Below are 21,705 nucleotides of genomic sequence, written 5' to 3'. Positions count from 1 at the left end.
GAGAAAGGGGAACCCTCTTACACTGTTGGTGGGAATGCAAGTTGGTACAGCCACTTTGGAAAACAGTGTGGAGGTTCCTCAAAAATTTAAAAATAGAGCTACCCTATGACCCAGCAATTGCACTAGTGGGTATTTACCCCAAAGACACAGATGTAGTGAAAAGAAGGGCCATATGCACCCCAATGTTCATAGCAGCAATGTCCGCAATAGCCAAACTGTGGAAAGAGCCGAGATGCCCTTCAACAGACGAATGGATAAAGAAGATGTGGTCCATATATACAATGGAATATTACTCAGCCATCAGAAAAGATGAATACCCAACTTTTACATCAACATGGATGGGACTGGAGGAGATTATGCTAAGTGAAATAAGTCAAGCAGAGAAAGTCAATTATCATATGGTTTCACTTATTTGTGGAACATAAGGAATAACATGGAGGACATTAGGAGAAGGAAGGGAAAAATGGGCGGGGGGAATTGGAGGGAGAGATGAACCATGAGAGACTATGGACCTGAGAAACAAACAGAGTTTTAGAGGGGAGGGGGGAGGGGGGATTGGTTAGCCTGGTGATGGGTATTAAGGAGGGCACGTACTGCATGGAGCACTGGGTGTTATACGAAAACAATGGATCGTGGATCACTACATCAAAAACTAATGATGTATTGTATGGTGACTAACATAACATAATAAAATTTTAAAAATAAATAAATAAAAATTAAAAAAAGAAATAAAATGAAAACAATGTCATGGCAACTACATGGCAACTAAGAAAGAAAGACTGAAGTATTTAGAGATTAAATAATGGACCTGTAGTTGAGATATTGGTGAGAAATTTACAGATTGTGGTGTTTTTGAACTAGTGAACAAAACAAAAGGAACAATGAACATATTCAAAGATACAGGAGAGGAAAATTTTCCTCACTTGAGGGAAAAGCTGAACTTGCAGATTGAAAGAGCATGCCATGTTAAGGAAAAAAATATATATATATATATATTTCTTCATATATATATCCATATCCATATATATACATGTATATCCATATCCATATATATATGTATATGTATAAAGAAGTGCTTCTCCAACTGCCCTCATGGAAAGAGTAACGCATCTACAGGGAGAGGTGGAGGTTGAGGGCTGCTGGAAATCAGCTGGTCTCAGACTTCTCTACAACATTAAATACAGTGTAGCATCTACCAAGTTCTGAGGGAAAGAATGACCCAGAATTTAAAACTATCCAAGCTGTCCTTCAAGAATAAAGATAACATTTTTAAACATACTAGAATTCAGGAAACAGCACCTCTGAGCCCTTCTAGGAAAACTATTGGATAATAAAATCCAGCTAAACAAGACATAAATCAAAATCATAAACTAGGAAATGGTGAGCGATTGTAAAGAGACTGATGGTCAGCATTAAATCCTTTTACATATAAGCTTAGGGCTAACCAACTATGGAAATTATAGTTAGGTTACAGAATGGAATGTAAATGTTAAAGCCTTGACAGTAAAAAAAGAATAATTTATCATTTGTATATGTGGAGATGGAAGGATGGGAAGAAATATGAAGGTGGGAAGAAATGCTGTCATTTTCATCTTTTCCCATAGGAAATCAATAATCCAAATTTGAAACATGTAATGTAAAAAAAGTACCTCAATGACTCCAAACTCTTAATGCATTTCATAATGTGTATTTTAAACTTTTAAAAACTAATCTCTGTTTTCTGGAGGAAGAAATTGCCAAAATTCAGTAATTCCCACAGTTTTACTCTGCTTTAATTCAAGTTCAATTAAATTTTCATACTTTTTATCTAAAATAAGTATATCTAGCAATATAGCATAATCTCCTTCCTTCCTCCCTTCCTCCTTCTGTATTTGTGGGGAAGAGGGCATTTGTTAGAAGCTATATTTACTTTCTTTGTATTTTTCACTATTGGTTGAATATTTTGATAATGTGCAGGAGGTATTTTAACAGAACTATTTTAAACATATCTGCCGGTATTAGCTCATTCCAATGAAAGCATTTGTTTCTGGCTATCTCCAGGACTTAGAAAAATAACTTTTGGGGCTTCTGATTAAAGATGCTCTGAGACTCAGGATGACCCCCAAAAGGCCAAAGCTACTGGTCGGGGATAAACTTACCTCAGATTGATCTTCTCAAGGAGGCCTTTTCCCTGTCTGAGATCTGAGGGCTCTGAGCTCAGACTGGGAGTATCTAGAGGGACTGCCCACACCTCTCTCAACCTCCATGTCCAGATATCCAACCACTTTCTAGACGTTGTCACTTGGATCAAGATGATGAAAACAATTTCAACAGCCACCATTATCAAACATCAACTTGCATTAGATGTAGTTTTTCATTCATTCCTTATAACAGCCTTGCAAGGTAAATATTGCTAAGCCAATTTTCTGCAAACTAGGAAACTTAGGCTCAGCTAAGTTAAGTAGATTTCCCAGTGTCCCAGCTAATTAGTGGTAGAACCAGGATGCAAAACTAGGTCTGCCAGACTGTGGCATCCAAGCTGCTCTCCATGGGCATTCAACACATCCAAATCCAATCTTGCTGTCTTCCTCCTCAGGTGAGCTCTTCCTCCTGTTCTCCCCATCCTCATTAATGACACCATCACCCACCTTGGCCATGTGGACACACACCTGGTGGTCTTTCTGGTCTTCCCCTCTACCAGTCTCCTCACTAAGTCCTGCCAAGCTGACCTCCAAATAGCTCTCAAACCTGTCCCTCCTATATCTCCTCCTGTCCATCTCAATCTACAGCCTTATCACCTCTCACCATGCTGTTTCTGTACCCTTTTACTGGTCTCCCTGCCTCCAGCCTCTCCCATTTCAGGGCAGCTTTCATAATTTGTTGAGAAGAATTATTCTCAAACTCAGCTTTGATCTTGATGCTTCCTTATCTGCAGGTTTCTCTGGCTTTCCAAGGGGTCCTGAATGAAGTTCAAACTCATTAATTGTCCCTCAAAGCCTTCACTCTCCCCGCTTCCCACTTATACTCCACCCTTACTGCCCATCTCTCTAGAACACATGATCCACACTTGGTTCACATGGGATTCCTTCTGTTCCTGAAACGTGCCAAGAACTAGAAGATGCCTGTGTGCTTTTGCTCCTGCTGTTCCCTCTGCCTAGGATGCCCTTCTTTTCCTCAGCTCAAAGCTGCTCCTCCTGGAATCCTGCCCTGACACACTCACCCCTACTGAGCTGGTTGCTTCTTCCTCTGTGTTCCTAGGTACTTTGTGTTGTAAAGTCTTAACACAATGTATTATAGTGACATTGTCTATCCTTGTGTTTCCTCTCCTAGAAGGTGAAGATGAGCTCATTCATTTATTCAGTATTTATTGAGTGCTTACTATGATTCAGGCAATGGACTTGGAGCTAGGGATATAATGCTGAGCAAAACAGGTCACTGTCCTCTGGGAGCTTGTTACCTCAGGGGACAGAGATTAATTAGAGAAACACTCAAACATTACATTTCATACTGTGGTAGATTTTATAAGACAATTATCATATGGTTTCATTCATATGTGGAACATAAGCAATAGCACGGAGGACCATAGGGGAAGGGAAGGAAATCTGAAGGGGGAGAAATCAGAGAGGGAGATGAACCATGAGACTATGGATCCCAGGAAACAAACTGAGGGTTTCAGTGGGGTGGGAGTTGGGGGGAGGGGGTAACAGGGTGATAGGTATTAAGGAGGGCAAGTGTTGTGAGGATCACTGGGTGTTACATGTAACTAATGAATCATTGAACACTACATCAAAAACTAATGATTTTTAGCACATAGTACTATACAGTGGCTAACTGAACATAATAATAAAAAAAAAAAGACAGAAGGATCTGGAGGTACTGGAAAAATGTTCCCTAGAAAAGTGACAATTGAGCAGAAATCTAAAGACTGAATGAGAGTTCATTAGGCAAAGAGGATGAGAGGAAAAACATTCCCGGTTCTGTGCCTGTGCCAATCCAAGGAGGAGGAATGAGTTGCTGAAGGAAGGCCAAGATATTGAGAGTGAGGAGAGTGGCCCTCAAAGATGTGGGAAAGGGAATCAGGGTTAATTACACAGGGGAAGAGCAGAATAAAGGCCCCTGAAGATGCTGAACAAGACTTGCATTTCAAAGATTCCTCTGGCTGAGTATGGACAGTGGATTGAGCTGGGTGAGGAGGTCAGGAGTGCTGAGAGGTGGGACAGAGGTTGTTGAGGTAGCTGAAGGAACCAATAATGACAGCCAAGAAAAGGCCCTCTTCTTGATGGCAGAGCCTGAGTCTTTTTCACCTCTGCATTCCCAGCATGCAGCCTGGGGACTAGCCCACAATCAGCCTCATCTTTGGCTTGAATGACCTGCAAATGATTAGGACCCAAACATCCTACAAATGATCTGTGAAGAGAACTTGTTGAATTGTTGGAAAGACCAGATGCAGCAGGAAAGAGCCTCCCAATCCTCAGAAACTGAAGGAGAGCCAAAGTTCTTAAGATTCCAGAATATTCTGATAAGGATCTCCCCCATCTCCCAAAGGAACAGCCAACAATCATCATAAGAGACTCGAGTTTTCCCTATGAGCTCATATACACTGTTGTAATTAGAGCTTGCAAAAAGAGCTAGCCTCTTTAGCTTTCAGGGAGGGCTCCCAAAGTCTTTCATCCTGGATACGAGAGGGGATGATTCAAAATGTTCAGAATGTAGGAAAAGGAAGTCCCAACTCAGCAGATATCAATCAAACACATGTGGCTGCTCACTACATCTCCAGCACCATCCTACATATACTGTGGAGCACACAGGACAACATCCCATGTGTGATAAAGTTCTACAACCTCGATTATAGGAATTAAAATGCATGGCAGGTTTCTGCTGGAATAAAGACCAGTATCACATAAAAACATTATATCAGCCTATAGTACTATTATTATACCCATTATATAGATGAGCAAACTGAGCCATCTAGAGACTAAGAAACTTGCTCAAGGCTATGCAGCTAATAAGTGTTGAAGCTTGAGCTCTTGACCACCCAGATGTAGAAATGAGAGAAAAATGGGAGGGAGGGCACATAGTAGATACCTAAATTGGTATAATTTTTATAAGTTAATTCGGCAATATATATATGTATTTAAATATAATGACTTTTGATCAAGCAGTTCCACTTCTAAGATATTATCCCAGGGCAAAACTTATGTATTTCTATAAAGATACATCTAGGAAAATGTATAGAAATGCAGAGAAGAAACTAAGGTCCCTGAATGATTATGTGGAGCAGAGCCACCTGCTAACCTGACAGCTTGCCTTAGAATCATTATTCAAGGCTGAGACATTCTTCTCTACCCTATAGGTTATCATACTTCAGGGCCTCTATGTCATAGCAACTTAGATTTTATCTTAACTAATGCAGAAAGGTTGCAGAATACTTTAAAAGAAATACTTACGGAGAAAATTTGGTAGTACACATAAAAGCAAATACAACATGACCAAATGAATTTTATTCCAGGACCACAGGGTTTATTTCTAAATATGGAAAATTATTATTATATTAAATGATATAATTTACATAATTCTTCAATAGATACCCAAAGCAAATTGATAAAATTCAATATAAATCTTGAAACTTTAAAGACAAAAATATTTCCTTAAAATAATAAAAATATAAAATACTATACTATATATATAAAATATATAGTATATATAAATAATATATATAAAATATATAATATGTTATATGAAATAACATATTTTTATATTTTATATATTTTATCTTTTATTACATATATCTTTTTCTATTTAGTAATATAAAATATTAAATAATAGTAAATTAAAATAGCACATCTATTTAAGAATCAGACACAACATGATCCTTCAAAGAAAAACACAAAAACAATTCAATTAAAAACAGAAACAAGGCAAGTGTTCTCCTTATCACCATTATGATATTAGAGAATGTTGCCAAAGTAGAAAACATAGACAGATACACAAGAGAAGTACACACACACATGCACAAATACACAACCAAGACAGTGAATTCAATAAAATAAAAATAACAGATTGTGAATGTGAAAAAGGCATTGTGCAAGGTGGTCAAGAGCCTTTGGATTTGGTCACATCTGGGTTCCAATCCTGGCTTCAGATATTAATAACCATGTGAACTTAACCTCCCCAGGCTTCAATTTCCTCATCTGTAAAATGGGTATAGTAAGGCCTACCTCCTAGGTTTGCTATGAGCATTAAGTGAAATATTATCAAATGCTTACTCCAGTACCTGGGATGCAGTAATCACTCTAGTTATAGCAGTTATGCTAGTTAGTCACTGTAGTAATCCCTGTACCATTTCTTAATATACAAGAAACATGTATAATACCAAGTAGCATTCATCTATGCCACTGATTGTCAGCTAGGAAAATCTAATGAAAAGAGCCTTCTTTATAAATAGGTAAGAATATATAGAATGTGCCCCAATAAGAGATATGGAGACCTGTACAAAGAACTTCAAATCTTTTAGAGGAAAAAGAAAGGAAAACCCAAATAATAGAGGGACAAACCATGTGTCCGAATGAGAACTAAATGTTTTCAAAGTTAGTAATTTAAAAGTCTATAAACCATAAAACAAACAACACTGGGACAGTTCTTCTGAATCCAGCATGTAGCTTTAGAGCAATCACAATTAAAATGTTATATAAAATGGCATAAATTTCACTTAGAGAAATAGGTAGGTAAGAGGCAAAATTAGAAAAGACCTGTAATCCTTGAATCTTAGTTCAGAGCTAAGAGCCTTCTGAGGTCAGCTAGTCCAAGAGGGAACAGAGGTTGAAGAACATATTTAAAGACTCCATCAATTGGTTCCTGGACTGAGACAGGAACTCAGATCTCCTGACTTTTTGTCCAGTTGCTCTTTCCATTATTTTGCATTGAATCTTTATATCTAGAACATAATGAATATTCTGAAAAAGATAAACAGTGAGAGAGAAGTAACCTTACATAATATATTAATGTATTATAAGGCAGCAGTAAATAAAATGGTTCAGTACTGATCAGAATAAAAGAGAATCAAGGGCTCAGAACTAGTGTTTGGTATATATAAAAAAGAATGTAGGGGCGCCTGGGTGGCTCAGTTGGTTAAGCGACTGCCTTTGGCTCAGGTCATGATCCTGGAGTCCCGGGATCGAGTCCCACATCAGGCTCCCTGCTCAGCAGGGAGTCTGCTTCTCCCTCTGACCCTCCTCCCTCTCATGCTCTCTGTCTCTCATTCTCTCTCTCGCAAATAAATAAAATCTTAAAAAAAATAAAAATAAAAATAAAAAAATAAAAAAGAATGTAGTATATGATTGTCTAAGCCACAAAATAATAAGAAATATACATACTATTAAAATATTATTGAGGTAACAGGATCTTAAATTTCCAAATACCTATATCTTAAAATAAATTCCACAGGTATTAGCAAAATAAATATAAATAGATCAAACTATAGATAAACTATTAGAAAATAGATTTGCTATCCCAATTAAGGAGAAATAATGTTTTTATAATGACTTAAATAATGGAAGCCTTCAAAAGAAAAGATAGGCAAAGATGATTATAAAAACTTTACAATTTCTCTAAAAAAAAAATGGTACAGGGATTACTACAGTGACTAACTAGCACAATTGCTATAACTACAGTGATTACTGCATCCCAGGTACTGGACTAAGCATTTGCTTTGTTAAAAAGCAAAAAATGATGGGATGAAAAAGTACTGAGAAAAATACAAATCCAACAAGAGGATATAACATTTGTAAATATTTACACACCCAACATAGGAGTACCTAAATATAAAACAAATATTAACAGACCTAAAGGGAGAAATTTTCAGCAATACAATAATTGTAAGGGACTTTAATACCCCCATTTTCATCAATGGATAGATTATCCAGACAGAAAATCAATAAGGAAACATTGGCCTTACATGACACATCAGACCAGATGGACCTAATAGACATATACAGAACATTCTACCCAAAAGCAATAGAATACATATTCTTCTCAAGTGCGCATGGAATATTCTCTAGGATAGATCATGTTAACAGGAACAAAACAAGTCTCTCAATAAATTTAAGAAGACTGAAATTACATCAAGCATCTTTTCCAAGTGTAATGGTATGAAACTAGAAATCAATTACAAGAGAAGAGTATAGTAAAGGTTAGTATCTATAGAGTTTACATATATTACCAACAAAAAATAAACCAACGAAAAACCCAAGGCCCATATGGACACTTGGGTAAAGAGATGAAAAGCTAATCTACCCACTAAGAAAAAAACAGTAATTAAATATTTAAAATGATTAAATTTGAACTTGCTTGCTAGCAAATTAGTTGAAGTAATATCAAAGTGGCATTTATTATCTAATTCTTACTATATTCTGGCCCATAAGGAGTGAAAGCAAAGCAAAGTCCAGTGCTGGTAGTTCTTAGGAGAAAGACTCCTCAGTCTTCGCAGGTAGCAGTCTACATTGGAGGCAATTTGGTAAACGCAAATGTTTCTACACTTTGACCCAGTGAATCTCAAGCCTGAGAATTTGTTCAAGGGAATAACTTGAAGGAAGAAAGAAAACTATGAGTACAGAGTTGTTTAGAGCAGGGTGGTTAATCATGGCTAAAAGAACTGTAAACATCTGAAATACCCAGCAATCAATGCATGAATGCAAAGATACACCCATTAAATGATAAATAAAAGGATGTCAAAATATATAGAATCAGTTATGAAATAAGTTCAAAGAGTAGAAACAAGAAATTATAGCTACACAAATCAAATGTGAAAAACTTACAAATGCAGGTCAATACTGGAAAGAATAAAAATTGCATTTTTTCAGAATTTATGGAGTTGTGGGGCAAATTTTAAGATAAATCTTTTCCTAGTGTTTTGAAGCTGCTTTAATAAGCACATTAAAAATTAAAAGTAGAAAGTATATCATATTTTTTTCAAAAGATTTCCTCTAAAGATGGTTAATTTTCTTTAATTAGTACTTTAAAAAAAAGTTGGAAATTTTACTTCTGGGAATCTTGTTAATGTTGAATAGGTAGGTGTTAGTTAACTATATTTCAGATCAGGGCTTCCAAAATAGTTGGTGGCATGTGGGCATGCCCGTACAACAATCCTTAAGCAGAAGGCTTCTGTGCTAAGAGTGACTACAGGTAGCATGACCCATAGAAGAGGTGAGCCAGGAGATGGGGGGCAGGAGGGAGGCAGGAGATCAAAAGTCTTATTTTCTGAAGATGAGTCTGGCAGGGTGGGTGGGTGGGGACTTGCCGGGCCAGGGAGGAAAGGGCTGGGGTCTGGACTTTGTGGTGACAGCAGATTAGAAAGCAAGAGATGACTCTGATGTCTTGAAAAGAGGAACTGTTCTATTTGAGTGACTTCCTGGGTGTGAGAGGAAAAGGAAGTGTCAAAAGTTGAGGCCCGGGTCACCCTTCCAGGCCTCCTAGGTGCTAACAAGGCTCAGGGAGGGATGGCAGGTTCTGGAAGGGGGGCTGGTTGGAAGGAGACAAGTTTAGAGGTTCTCTGAGTGGGCAGGAAACATAATCTGATTCATTCATTTATCTGCAAATATTTACTGAGGGCCTCCTGTGTGTTTGACCCACACTCGCCACTGGGACAAAGGCCCTGACAGAAGTCTAGTGTTGACACGTTCACCTCCTTTTATCTGGTAAAAATGAATCCAGCCCTGGCCTGAGGAGAGCATCTGCCCCAACCCTACCTACCTTTTTCCTGCTCAGCAGCTTCACTAAGTTCTGGAAGCTTGAGCCCCACTAAGTTCTGATTTCTTATCAGGATGTGCTCCTTTTTAGGAAAAGAAGAAAACAACATTTCAGATGATAACATCAGGCAGAACTCTTCTCTTGTTCTGTTTATGGCTCTGTGACCACTCAGCCTTATGTGGGAGGTACTAGGGGCAGCCTCAAAGGTGGGTGGACAGTCATGACATGGTGACATATGAAGGGCACCTGGAAGACTGCTCCTCTCCCAGCCCATAAATGTGCCTGAAACCCCACCATTAGCACCACATTTCTTGGGTTAAGAATTGTCCTTGGCATGGTCTGCCTTTTAAATAAGCCTGTGGGCCTCAGGGCAAATGACCTCCAGCCACACTGTAGCTGAGAGCTATATGACAAACAGAAGCAGAGCCCAGGGCTCTGGGGATAGGGTGGTCACCTGGATGTGTATGGAGCTTCTGCTGGAAATGATTTTGTTGAGCTCATGACTGTGCTTCAAGCTCGCTAGAGCTTCCTGTCCTGTTGTTCAGGGCAATGAATGCCCATTTCCAGGAGTTGTGACCTGTCCTACCCCCATTTCCTCAGTGGCTGGCTATGGCACCCCTTGAGTTGTTAAACTCTCCAGACAAATGAGGCCTGAGAGTTGCTGCCCCACTATACTGCCTGGGGCCTCAGTCAAAGCCCAGGAGAGATGGGGATGCTGACCACAGGTCAGTCAGCACCAGACCAGCACTTCCAACGTCTGACAGATCTCCTCGCCCCTTGTGACTTGTGCTTATGAGGGGATTTTCAATCTCCCTCGTAGCAGGGGCCACTTGAGTGGTTTGCCCCCTGGGTGAGGAAGGAAAGGAAGGGGCCAGCAGAGGGTGTTCATGGCTCAAATGGAAGTAATTGGCCAGGGCCCTTTACCTGTTTCCTTAGCAGCTCCCTGGAGCCTCCAATTCAGAGAATCATGGAAAGTTTCTGAATAGGAATGAAGGTTTCTGAATAGGACACATTGCAATGTGTTCCTGCTAGCACAGAAACCTCCTCACTTGTGCTTGACTGCTATCAGGTACCTCTTTTCCTTCCCCATGTCACACGCATTCTATAGGGGAGCCAGGGGAGCCTTGTCCAGTTTTAGCCGTGAGGGTGCCAGGTCCCTCCCCATGGAGTCCCTGTAGCCTGGGTTGGCCCTATGGGGAAATGGGACTGGATAACGATTCCTTGTCCTGTTAATCTCTTCTCACCCTCACACCCTATCTCTGTCCCCTACATTGCTGGATACTCCCAATCACCCCCTGCATAGGGTGGCAGCCCCATGAGAGACTACTGTGCCTGGTTTGATGGCCAATGAAAATTGGGGACATCACAGACACTGGAAGAAATTCATCACAGAGGGAGCAGCCCCTCATGGCTGTCATTATACTTGAGGATGGATTTGGGGCCCTTTGTTAACAGGCATCAGGAAGGAAAGTTCTGGGGCCTGACAAAGGGAAAAGCTATTCCATCCTTGGCATGACAAGGCACTCTATTAAGGGCTTCCTGTTTATGAGCTGCCAACTCTGGCTGGAGGGGAAAACACAGCCCAGTACTGAGGGCTCATGTGCCCGCCATACACCTGCCTTCCCCTTAAAATGTGGCTTTGTGTGGCAACTATATCCCACACTGACCTCACCCTGGTAAGTGCGGTAAAATCACCTGAAACATATTTATGAAGAAGATGCTGCACAGTGGGCCTGATTTATCAGGGTGGCGAAGTTTACGGACCCACAAGGCCCAAGTCCAGGCCACAGTTGCCCTGCTTAGCAGCTCAGCCCAGAGGTCTTCAGCCCAGGGGGACCTGGAGTGCACACCCTGCCCAGCTGGCCCCCAGGAACCTACCTCACGGAGCTTCGACAGTTTTTGCATCCGTACTGGCTGCACTTGTATCTGAAAGTCTTTGAGTCCGGGTGCCTTGGCCAACTTGTTGCCTGCTTTGCCCGAAAAACGCTTCTCTTCCTCTGCCAGAGGCAGCTTAGCAAGCACTTTCTGCAGCCGGGGGCCAGGTTCTTCAGGACCACTGTCCCAGGAGACCCCCCGCTGTAGGGGCGGCCGGGAAGCAGGGGGCCGCAACTCAGCTTTGGAGCCAAATTTTGACCCTGTCGGCTCTCCAGCTGTACCTTTTCCCTGGGGGCCCAGGGGAGCCACCCCTCCAGAGCCCTGGGCTGGACCTCTAGGCAGAGGGTTGCCTTCCCTGGCTGTCTTCAGAAGTGCCTTTCCCAGCTCATTTTCAGCAGGGCCAGGCTGAGGGCTATTCAGGGCCATTTTCCCACCACTGCCTACGCCAGAAGCTGGGCCTTTGGGTGTGGCCTCAGGGCACTGGAGGGGATCGCAGTTTTCCTTTTGTTCAATTGCAATCTCTTTGGACTTCTCAATTGTGGGAGAACGAGGAGTCAGCCTGCCCTGAGACAATTTCCTCTGGTCATTCTGCTTCCGGTCAGCTAGCCCTTTGGAGACATTCTGAAAGAGACAAGGTGGAACTGGGACTCTGGAAGCAGGCTGGAGAGGAAAGAGGTGGGGCCACTTCCACTGTGGGGCCTCTGTCCCCACAGACCCTGCTAAGGTGCCTGTGTGTATGTGTGTGCACTGAGTGAAAGGGGAGGGCTTCTCAGTCAAGTCTGAATCAGTAAAGGGGGTCTGCAAACAAGTCTGAGGTCTATAAAACAGACAGGACAAGGGGACCTGTCATTCACAATCTTCCAAGAACTTCCCAAGGGCTGGGAGCTGTGGAGGACAGTGGAATAGAGGACAGCTTGGGGGCAGTCACAAATTTTGGCCTTGACTCAGTTGCCCCAGTTTCTAGTCTTGACTCTTCCTGGCAAGGCCCTTAACTCTTAGGGACTCAGATTTCTCATCAGGTTTGTGAACCCTCTGAAATTATTGCAAATGTATATGTGTGTTTAAATGTGCAAATTGTATGTATTTTTCTGGGGAAAGAATCTGTAGCTTTCAACAGTTTCTTAGAGAATTCCATGATCCAAAAGAGATTAAGGATCTTTAGATCAGGTGATTCTTACAAAGGTGATATCTTACTACGCAGAAGTTCTAAGATTCTGCACTCTTACTTCATTTCCCAAGGGAAACCCGCTTTGTGAGGAGTATTTGTATGGCTGTCTTATGTGAGTGGTGAAACTCTCCCAGAGGGCTCTATCCTAGCCGCACTTCTAGATGAGATTGTATTTCATGCTGCCCTCGACATCACCTTGAGCACTTTGCTCTGAGCAGGGGTGGGGCCCTTCTAGTGCTCATCAGCACTAGATTTTCCAGGCTGCCCCTAAGAAGAATCCCAATCAGGAACTGGAACTTTGCTGTAATTTTTACTAGAGTGACAAAAGCAGCAGCCTTGCCTGTTGCCAGGCCCAGCAGTCCCCCTGGTCTATGGCTAGTGGCCTGAGTGAAGGTGCAGGGTTATAGGGTTATAGTGAAAGTGACCTCCACTGAATACTGCCTCCTTACCCCCTCCACTTTAGACTTCCAGTCATGATAGAACAGAGGAACCTTCTAGCTTCCCCAGCCTTGACACTCCACTCACGTACACCAACTTGCAGGCTGCCCAAGGCTAGCCTAGACTTTTGGAACAGTGTCTCCCACACCCACATCATCCAAATTGGGCAGAGCTCACACTCACAGGCTCGCCAAGGTGAGGTGAAGAGACTTCGGCCTCATCCCCTTTCTGTTGGAGAAAGTGAACACAAGTCAGACAGCAATGTGAAGAGACCATATCTCCTCTTGAAATACCCTCAAAGTGGTATAGATGCTTTCCCCTCCCAGCCACCATCATCTCAATAGGTCGTGGAGAGCCTCTTAGGGGTTAAGGGGTAAGAGGAGAGACCAGTTGGCATAGAAACCCCAATCAGGACCCCTGTTACCTGTGGTGGTGCTCCAGACAAAGGGGACTGTGGGCCACTGCATGCATCCAAACCTGGAATGGTCCAGACACCGGTGAGTGATGTCCAGCACCCCAGACCATCAGCTGTCCCTTTAGCAAAAACACATCTACCTCCCCAGAATGCCCTCCCTTGGTTCGCTCAGGTGTGGTGGCCAGTAACGCCTGACATGTTGAATACCTTCCACATGTCAGGTTCTATGGTGAGCCCTCATTTAATCAACACTGAAACCACATGAGGAAACTGAGGCAGAGGGAAGTCAAGGTCACACAGCCAGGAAGTATCAGCGCTGGGAACTGAACCCAGGCTGCCTGAGCTTGCCCCACAGCTCTGACAAGGGCAGGCTGTTCTCCCTGGCACCATGCCCCTTTCCAAGCTGGTTTGAGGGTGTGGCCCTGTACACAGTGTAATGAAAGGGAAGAAACCAAAAAGAAAAGAGTGGCTCAAATAGAGGGCCTTCTAAATAAGCTCTGGGGTGGCCTCTCTGTGAGTCCTCTCTTAGCAGAGAAAGCACCAGTTGTAGCCCCTTTCCCACAACCTTGCCTCCGTCCTCACCTACCTAGACTCATCCTGGGCTAGGCCTGTCTCCCCACACTAGCTGAAAACCCCAACAGAAAGTACATCCACCTCCTCAGAGGCAGCCCCACCAGGCCTAGCTGGGATGCCAAACAGGGGTCCTGACTAGAAAGCCTGTGAGATGGGATGCATCCTGGGCATCCTGGTGGGGCCAGGGGTCGGACTCAGCTGCCACCCAAAGAGATAAGCCAGGACAGGAAATGCCAGGGGCACTGGACCTCACCAGGGGGCGTGGAGACAGTAAGCGAGTTGCTTTGAGAGGATGTCGGAGAAGCTCCGGGGCTGAGGCTTGAGGAAACAGCTGTGGAGACAGACACAAACTGGCCAGCATTCATGAAGGTTTACGACTTCAGCCTAACAAAGATATCCTTTCAGGTATTTCTGACCCCTGGGAACTGGGACTGCTTTGTCAGGTCAGGGGCTGATTCTGGACTGCCATATAAGGCTCCTACCACAGGAGGACTCCATCCATGCAGGGTGGTCCAGGAGCCTGTGCACATGGGTATCACACAGGGATTTCTCTCTATGTAGGAGTCAGGGAGGGGGAACCCATGTTAAATTCGTGGGTATCATAAAGGCTGACATTTCTTGGTGAAACAGAAAGACACAATAGGCCCAAAAAAGGAAAAGCAGAGTTTTCTGGGCTAGAGTTGCATCAGTATTTTAAGAGCTTCTGAAATAGCTCTTTCAGCTATTTCAGCTAAGATGCCCTGTCTTTACAAGATCCTCTCCACAAGTATCAGTCCCCTTGGTGCCTACAGGCCTACAGGCCTGGGGGCAGGCAAGTCAAAGGCCACCCCTTGGAAGCAGGGCTCCCGCTACATGTGGGTCCTGGCCCTCCCTATCCCCTACCCCACCTTGGAGGGCTCAGGGCAGCCACCTGTACATCCTACCTGACGGGGAGTCTCCGGGGCCGCTCCTGGACTTCCTCCCACGGCGGGTCAGGAATCGTTCACTCACCGACTTGGCTTCTTCCAGCAGCGCCAGGTTTTTCTTCTTGTCCTCTTCTGAGATGCTGATATCCGGCAGCTGGTCATTGACCAGGTCAATAACGTGCCCTGCAGGGTCTGCAGTGGGAGGGTGAACTCAAGGTGAGAACCACAGAATCCTTGGCCCCCCACACCTTAGCCCAGGGAAGCTGCCCAGAGTGGACTCAGCCAGCCAAACTTCAGCCCAATGCCAGGCCAGGGAGACAGATAGGGCTACCTCAGCAGGTTTGTAGCCTGTGGCTGTGGCAGGTCCTCTGTAACAAATAATCATGAAGCCACCTAGGTTCCCAGTACTGTCCTAAACTCTGCCATTAGGGAAGGCCATCAGGAGCTCCACCTCCATGCTATCTTTCCCTAGTGTGTTCTTCTTTCAGGTCTCTATGTGTTCAACAAGCTAGGGAGCTTAAGATGTGTGGATAAAGAGCACTCCAAAGATCATGGCCACCTTCCCTCCCTTCTTTCCTCTATTCACACTATCTACCTCCACCCTTCTCCAAAACTGCCTCTTCTCCAGCAGCGCTTCTATGGGTGAATGACACCACTTTCCCCAGCTGCTCAGAAACGTGGGAGTCACTCCACACTCCTTCCTCAGTCTCTGCACATCCCACCAACTGGTCATCAAGTCCTGATCATAATTTACCTCAAAAATATCTCTGGAACTTGTGCCTCCTCTCCATTCTTGTTCCTTAGATCTTACCTGCACTGTTACAACAGCTGCTTCATAGGCCTCTACCTTCACGCTATCCCCTTCCTCCCATCTTCCACTGCCTATCAGAGTCAACTTCCTAAGAGCCATATCTGACCTTGCACTTCTCCTGCCTCACATCATCAGGATTCCATATGAAAGGAAGTTTGAGAGATGCGATGAGCCAATTGCTAATGACCCAACTTGAGCACCTGGATTCAGCACTCCTTGAAACCAAAAGCTCTGGCTTTTATTTTCATGTATGTATGTTTTTTGGGGTAAGATAGTTTGAGTTATGTTCCATCATTTGAAAGAGTCCTGACTAATACACAGCAGAGCATTCAGTTGCTCTGTTATGGTTCCTGCTCCCCCACCATGTTGTTTCTTCCACCCAGAATGCTTTTTCTTCCTTTTGTCTATCTGTCCAACTCCCTAAGGCACAACTCAAATACTCTCTCTTCTGGAATATCTATCCAGCCTTCCCCCTCCCCAGATAGAATTGGTCTCCTTCTTGCCTCAGTTTCCCTAACACTTCTTTAAAGGGCCTTATAATACGGTGTCTTGATTATATCTGTTCATTTCTTAGTCTCTTCATAGACTATGAGCAACATGGAGGCAGAGACCAAGTCTATATCATATCTGTATTCCAGTGGTCCAGAACAGACCCTGAGAAATCATTTGGATAATGAGCTAGTGATTGGGGCAGAGATGCTTGCATTCAAACACATACCTACCTGGATGTGGGCCTTTCTAGCAGGAGGTAGAGGGCTCTGCCCCTGTGCCCCAGAATTGAGCCTCACCCTGCTGTTCTGTCTCTTTGACTTCTTCATCTTTCTCTTCACCCTCTGGCCTTGTCTTTTTACCAAAATAAATTAAAATTAGATATCATACTTCTTCTGGGCTCAAACACAGAGGGGCAGACTGACTTTGCCTTCTTGGGCTCGTAGGTATAGACCTGCCTGAGAATTAGGAGAGGGGAAGGGGCTGAGCTGCCAGATCTCAGTCTTCTTGCTCAAACATACTTTCAGCTGGACCCCTATCTCTGGTTGCAGAAATAAGATAATTGGACTAGCCCTTACCCACAGAAGTCAGCGAAGCAGTAGAAACCTTCAAGTGTCGGTGAGAAAGCCTCCTGTGGGGACTGTGAGCTCTGAAAGACAGTACAGAGTCATCTTGTTAAGAAAATTTGTCCACAGCTTGTAAATAGGCAGATACCTGTATATTCTTTCAAAGTCATCCTAGAGCATCGTCTTACAAGCTTGTCTAAGCTTTAGAACTTGTTAGAAATGCAAATTCTCAGGTTCCACCCCAGACTAAATGGATCAGAAACTCTGGGAGGTGGGGCCCAGCCATCTGTAATTGAACATGTCCCCCCAGGTGATTCTGACACTTTGCTAAAGTTTTTGAAAAACTGCCCTAAGGAAATGTAACTTTGGCTATTTACTTTTATTAGGGCCCAGACTCTGAGTGAACATCTAACTGTAGAAAACTCATAAAATGTGAATAATTGTCTGGTAGAGATGTAGATGATTTCTGTTGGGGAAGAAAGATAAAAAACAAGGTTTCATTGTCCTCTGGAACATTAACCTATTTTATATCAAACTTAGTAATCTTATTCCAGTATTCTTTTCCTCCTCACTGATTATATATATATTTCCATTTCTTGTATCCTCTTTTGAACTGACTTTGTCATCGGGATGGTTTCCTCATCAATGAGTTAAATAAATCTTTGACACATGCTCACTATATTTTTGTATGAGAATGATCTTTGTAGCTTTTTTTTTTTTTTTTAAAGATTTTATTTATTTATTTGAGAGAGCGAGAATGAGAGAGAGTACATGAGAGGGGGGAGGGTCAGAGGGAGAAGCAGGCTCCTCGCTGAGCAGGGAGCCGGATGCGGGACTCGATCCCGGGACTCCAGGATCATGACCTGAGCTGAAGGCAGTTGCTTAACCAACTGAGCCACCCAGGCGCCCCTCTTTGTAGCTTTTTGAAAATTATACTTAGGTAGTCTTACTCAAGCAAGACCAATGCATATGCTTGTGCTGTGTCAAACTGAGGCAGTGACATCCCTGAGTACGTGAGCCAGTGTCCTTCCCAAGGGGTCATCTTCCCCACAGGACCCACTTTGACCAGAGGCAGCATTCTCCAGTCAAAGACTCTTATCCTCAGGTCTGTTTGCAAATATCTGGGCAGTTATTATGGGAAACTACCCTGCTATGATTTGTGCTTAAAGGCTAGCAAAGTACAAAGAACCAAATCCAGGAAAAGAAAAATAATTTGGGGGGGAAAGATAATGGACAAGTCCCAAGCTCTTGCTCTCATTTGGAAAAACTGCTTGATTCTATTTCATCAATAAAATGATCAAGAAAGAAGATTTATAAAAAGTATATATAGCTATCTAATCCTCACGTGCTAGGAAATATTGTTCTTCACAGCACAAAGATTAGGCAAAGACGTACCTGTTGACCAGGTTTTTGTCAGTTTCTCCTTCCGGTGAACTGGCATCCCCAGTCAGGACGATGGTAGGTGGACTGCAGGATATTCCTGCAGTGTGAGGGCCCTGGTGGTTCAGAATAAAACACAGATGGAGTTAGGCTTAGGATGGTGGAAGCTTCCAGGAGCTGGAGTGTTTACTCCAGTATTATGACATTCAAAACCATCTTGATAAGGGTTGAATACAGTTTATTTGGATTATTCAGGGGAAAAAAAGGAAAGAAAGAATGAAAAAAGGCAGTTTCTCCTTCATTCCCCAGCAGACATTCACTGAGCTTAACATGGCCTACTTTTCATAAACTAAGATTCTGGAAACTCTAAGCCATCCCTGGTTAGTCCTCACTAACAATCTTGAAAAAGAATGGTACAGGGGCCTCAGGCTGCAGCCAGCCAGGTTGGGGAAGGAGGAAGACCAGGAGAACAGGTGGGGGCACCCACACACTGGGTGGGTATACAGTGAGATCCCACATTGGGTAATTGTGACATTTCGATAAAGGTGATGTGTTCAACGGGTCATGGAATATGCAGTTTAATTGTGTAACCTTGAAAAATGTTTATCTGAATAAATACACATTTCTGAAATTAGAACAAAAGTTATTAGCCAGTCCTTAGATTTTTGAGGTATTTCAAAACCACTGAACAAACAAAACTACTAATAACAAACATGAGTCATTTCATTCTAGGTTAGTAAGGTTGTAGTTAAATCGGTGTACTATTACACTGTGATGGCCATGTGAATGGTAAAACCATATCTGGTCTGTAATAAATATTGATTGAGTGAGTGAGTGAAAGAATAAAATGAAAGCAATATAGGATATACAATAAGGTCCATAAAGATGCACATCAGCCTGCATTTCCCCACACCTCAGTGTACTGGGGATAAAAATAGGACTAGGTAACAGTAATACACAGTCTCTCCAGTTCTTTGCCACCTACTGTTGTAGTATGTCCATCTAAGAATTGTTCCCAGGTATGTCTGGGAATCTCTCTAGGGGTTTTCTCGTATGTCCCCTCATCATTTTCCTTCTCTTCTTCCCTGCCCATCCTTACTGGTGTGTGTTGTCAGGGCGCTCTGTGAACATCCTACTGTCCCTGCCAGGGCCTGTCTCCCAGCACTCTCAAGCATGTCACACCAGCTCCCACTGTTGGAGTGCCTTCCTGGAGCTTCAGAGCAGTAGGTCCCCATTGCCACTTTCCCTGGGGGCTGTGTCTTTCTGGAGCCTCTGGGCAATAAGTGTTCTCACTTCTACTGGCCCTGCTGAAGCCATTGCCTGGGGGCTGCCCTTGCAGATCTAGGGCTGAGCTGTGTTCTTGAGCACTTTGTGTGCAGGTATTGACTCCTTGCAAGGTGGGGAAGAGGATCTCTCTCCTTTTCACATTATTACTTGTTAAGTGGGTTCCATACAGTGCTATCTAGGCTTCTTAAATCCCACAATTTTTAGTGAGACCAGCTCTTCCTGTTTTCATTTGTATCTCCTCCCTCCCTTGGCCTCAATCATAAGGCCGGGTAAGCTGGAGAAGTGTCTCTGAGTCCCACCAGGGAATGCCAGATCCCTGTGTTCCAGGACCTCTTCAACTGGAGGGAGGTGCAGGGATTGGAGGAGGAGGAAGCACTCAGAATCCCTGGACACATGGAAAGAAAGTTGGGACAGGGACTTTGGCTGGATAGGAAGCAGTAGGAAGCAGCATTGCCTCTTGTAAGAATCATACAGACCTATGCTCAGATTTCTGCTCATTATCCACTAGCTATGTGTCCTTGAGCAAGTTATTTAACCTCTCTGTGCCCCATGATCATAAAAATCCAACTCACAAGGTTGATGTGAAGATTAAAAATAATATTGAGAAAGCACCTAGCACATGACTGGTGTTTTCAATAAATAGTTATATTACTGTCAGATTACTTTTCTCTCTCATTCAACAAAGACACTTTAGTTATCCATCATGTGTCAGGAGCAGCTTAAAAAACAAAGACCCTCAAGACCTCACAGATCCCTTGCTTAAGGGATATAGAGAAGTAATGAATAGTTATAATAAATTTAAGCTGATAAGAAATGGATCACATTCTGTGAAAGCTCAAAGGAAAGGAAAAAAAAAACTCCTCAGGGGAGTTGGAGAAGACATTTCAGCTGGGTCTTGAGGGATGAATGGGAGCTTGTAAGACAAAGATATTAGGGGAGAGGTTTTGGGCAAAGGGAACAGCATTAGCAAAAGGCATAACTGGGCATTAGGGATTTATCAGTGTAACTGGAGGATGGACTCTGGAGTATGTAAGATAGGAAAGTTCAGGGATGGGGGCTGCAGTATGGTGGTTTATAAGAAAACATATATATTTGGTCATTCAGATGACCAAAATATATTTTTCATAGACATTTGGTCTTCATCCACAGTTCCTGGCTCACAGCTCACAAGACCCTTGGAATTTCCTGAGCGATAAGAGCAATGGGAAAATCTTTTGTTATAATATTTGGTCTCTTGTCCCTAGTTTCTAAACTCCCTTCAGAGCCATAAAGGTGAAATGGGTGGCTTGTTATCTATAACAAACCCTTTCCACCACAACTAGGTTTATGCTAATGAAGGTGACTTTTGCAAAGCACCTAAGTATGGAAGCTGGTTGCCAGGGGAAACAGCCATGAATACAGGGTTGGAACTTTCAGTCCCACCCCCTGAGGTTGACTCAATCACCAATGGCCAATGAGTTAATTAATCATGCCTACATAATGACACCTCTATAAAAACCCAAAAGGAGGGGGTTCAGAGAGCTTCCATGTTGGGGAACCAACACACTTCCACATGCCACTGTGCCACATCCCAAGCTCCACAAGGACAGAAGCTCCTTTATTCAGGACCTCACCCTATGTATCTCTTCATCTGACTGTTGATTTGTATCCTTCAATATCCTTTGTAATAAATCATTAATCTAGTGAATAAATGGGTTTTCCTGAGTTCTGTGAGTCACTCTAGGAAATTATCACACCTGAGGAGGAGATCATGGGTCCCTCTGATTTCTAGCCAGTCCATCAGAAGCACAGGTGACAACCTGGACTTGTGATTGGTGTCTGAAGTGGGAACAGTAGGACAGAATCCTTCACCTGTGGATCTGATTCTATCTCCAGGTAGATAGTGTCAGAATTGAGTTGAGTTCTTGGACACCCTCCTTGTGTCAAATAATTGCTTGTTGGTAGGGGAATCCTACAACACATACAAACACACACATGTTGGACTTGGGTCCAGGAAGCTAATTTAGAGGCAATAATGGAAGTAGCATAAACGGTTGAGCCAGCTTCTGACGGACATTGGGTGTTACCCCAGTGAG

At 43.2% G+C, this 21,705-nt stretch overlaps 1 protein-coding gene across 1 annotated transcript in view; it reads right to left on the bottom strand.

The window, feature by feature from the left end:
• MRVI1 (murine retrovirus integration site 1 homolog) overlaps positions 1 to 21,705 on the bottom strand; it is an 82,849-nt gene that overhangs the window by 46,317 nt on the left and 14,827 nt on the right. The window contains exons 2-9 of the mRNA XM_032426951.1: positions 18,359 to 18,459; positions 16,976 to 17,046; positions 15,116 to 15,289; positions 14,446 to 14,523; positions 13,629 to 13,681; positions 13,388 to 13,432; positions 11,602 to 12,219; positions 9,727 to 9,805 (exon numbers count right to left, since the gene is read on the bottom strand). Of these exons, the coding sequence (XP_032282842.1) occupies positions 9,727 to 9,805; positions 11,602 to 12,219; positions 13,388 to 13,432; positions 13,629 to 13,681; positions 14,446 to 14,523; positions 15,116 to 15,289; positions 16,976 to 17,046; positions 18,359 to 18,459 (1,219 nt within the window). The remainder of the gene's footprint in view (positions 1 to 9,726; positions 9,806 to 11,601; positions 12,220 to 13,387; positions 13,433 to 13,628; positions 13,682 to 14,445; positions 14,524 to 15,115; positions 15,290 to 16,975; positions 17,047 to 18,358; positions 18,460 to 21,705) is intronic.

The sequence above is a fragment of the Phoca vitulina genome, unplaced genomic scaffold, assembly GCF_004348235.1.
Source record: "Phoca vitulina isolate PV1807 unplaced genomic scaffold, GSC_HSeal_1.0 scaffold36, whole genome shotgun sequence".
Taxonomy (NCBI): domain Eukaryota; kingdom Metazoa; phylum Chordata; class Mammalia; order Carnivora; family Phocidae; genus Phoca; species Phoca vitulina.
This window is presented reverse-complemented; position numbering and strand designations above follow the sequence as displayed.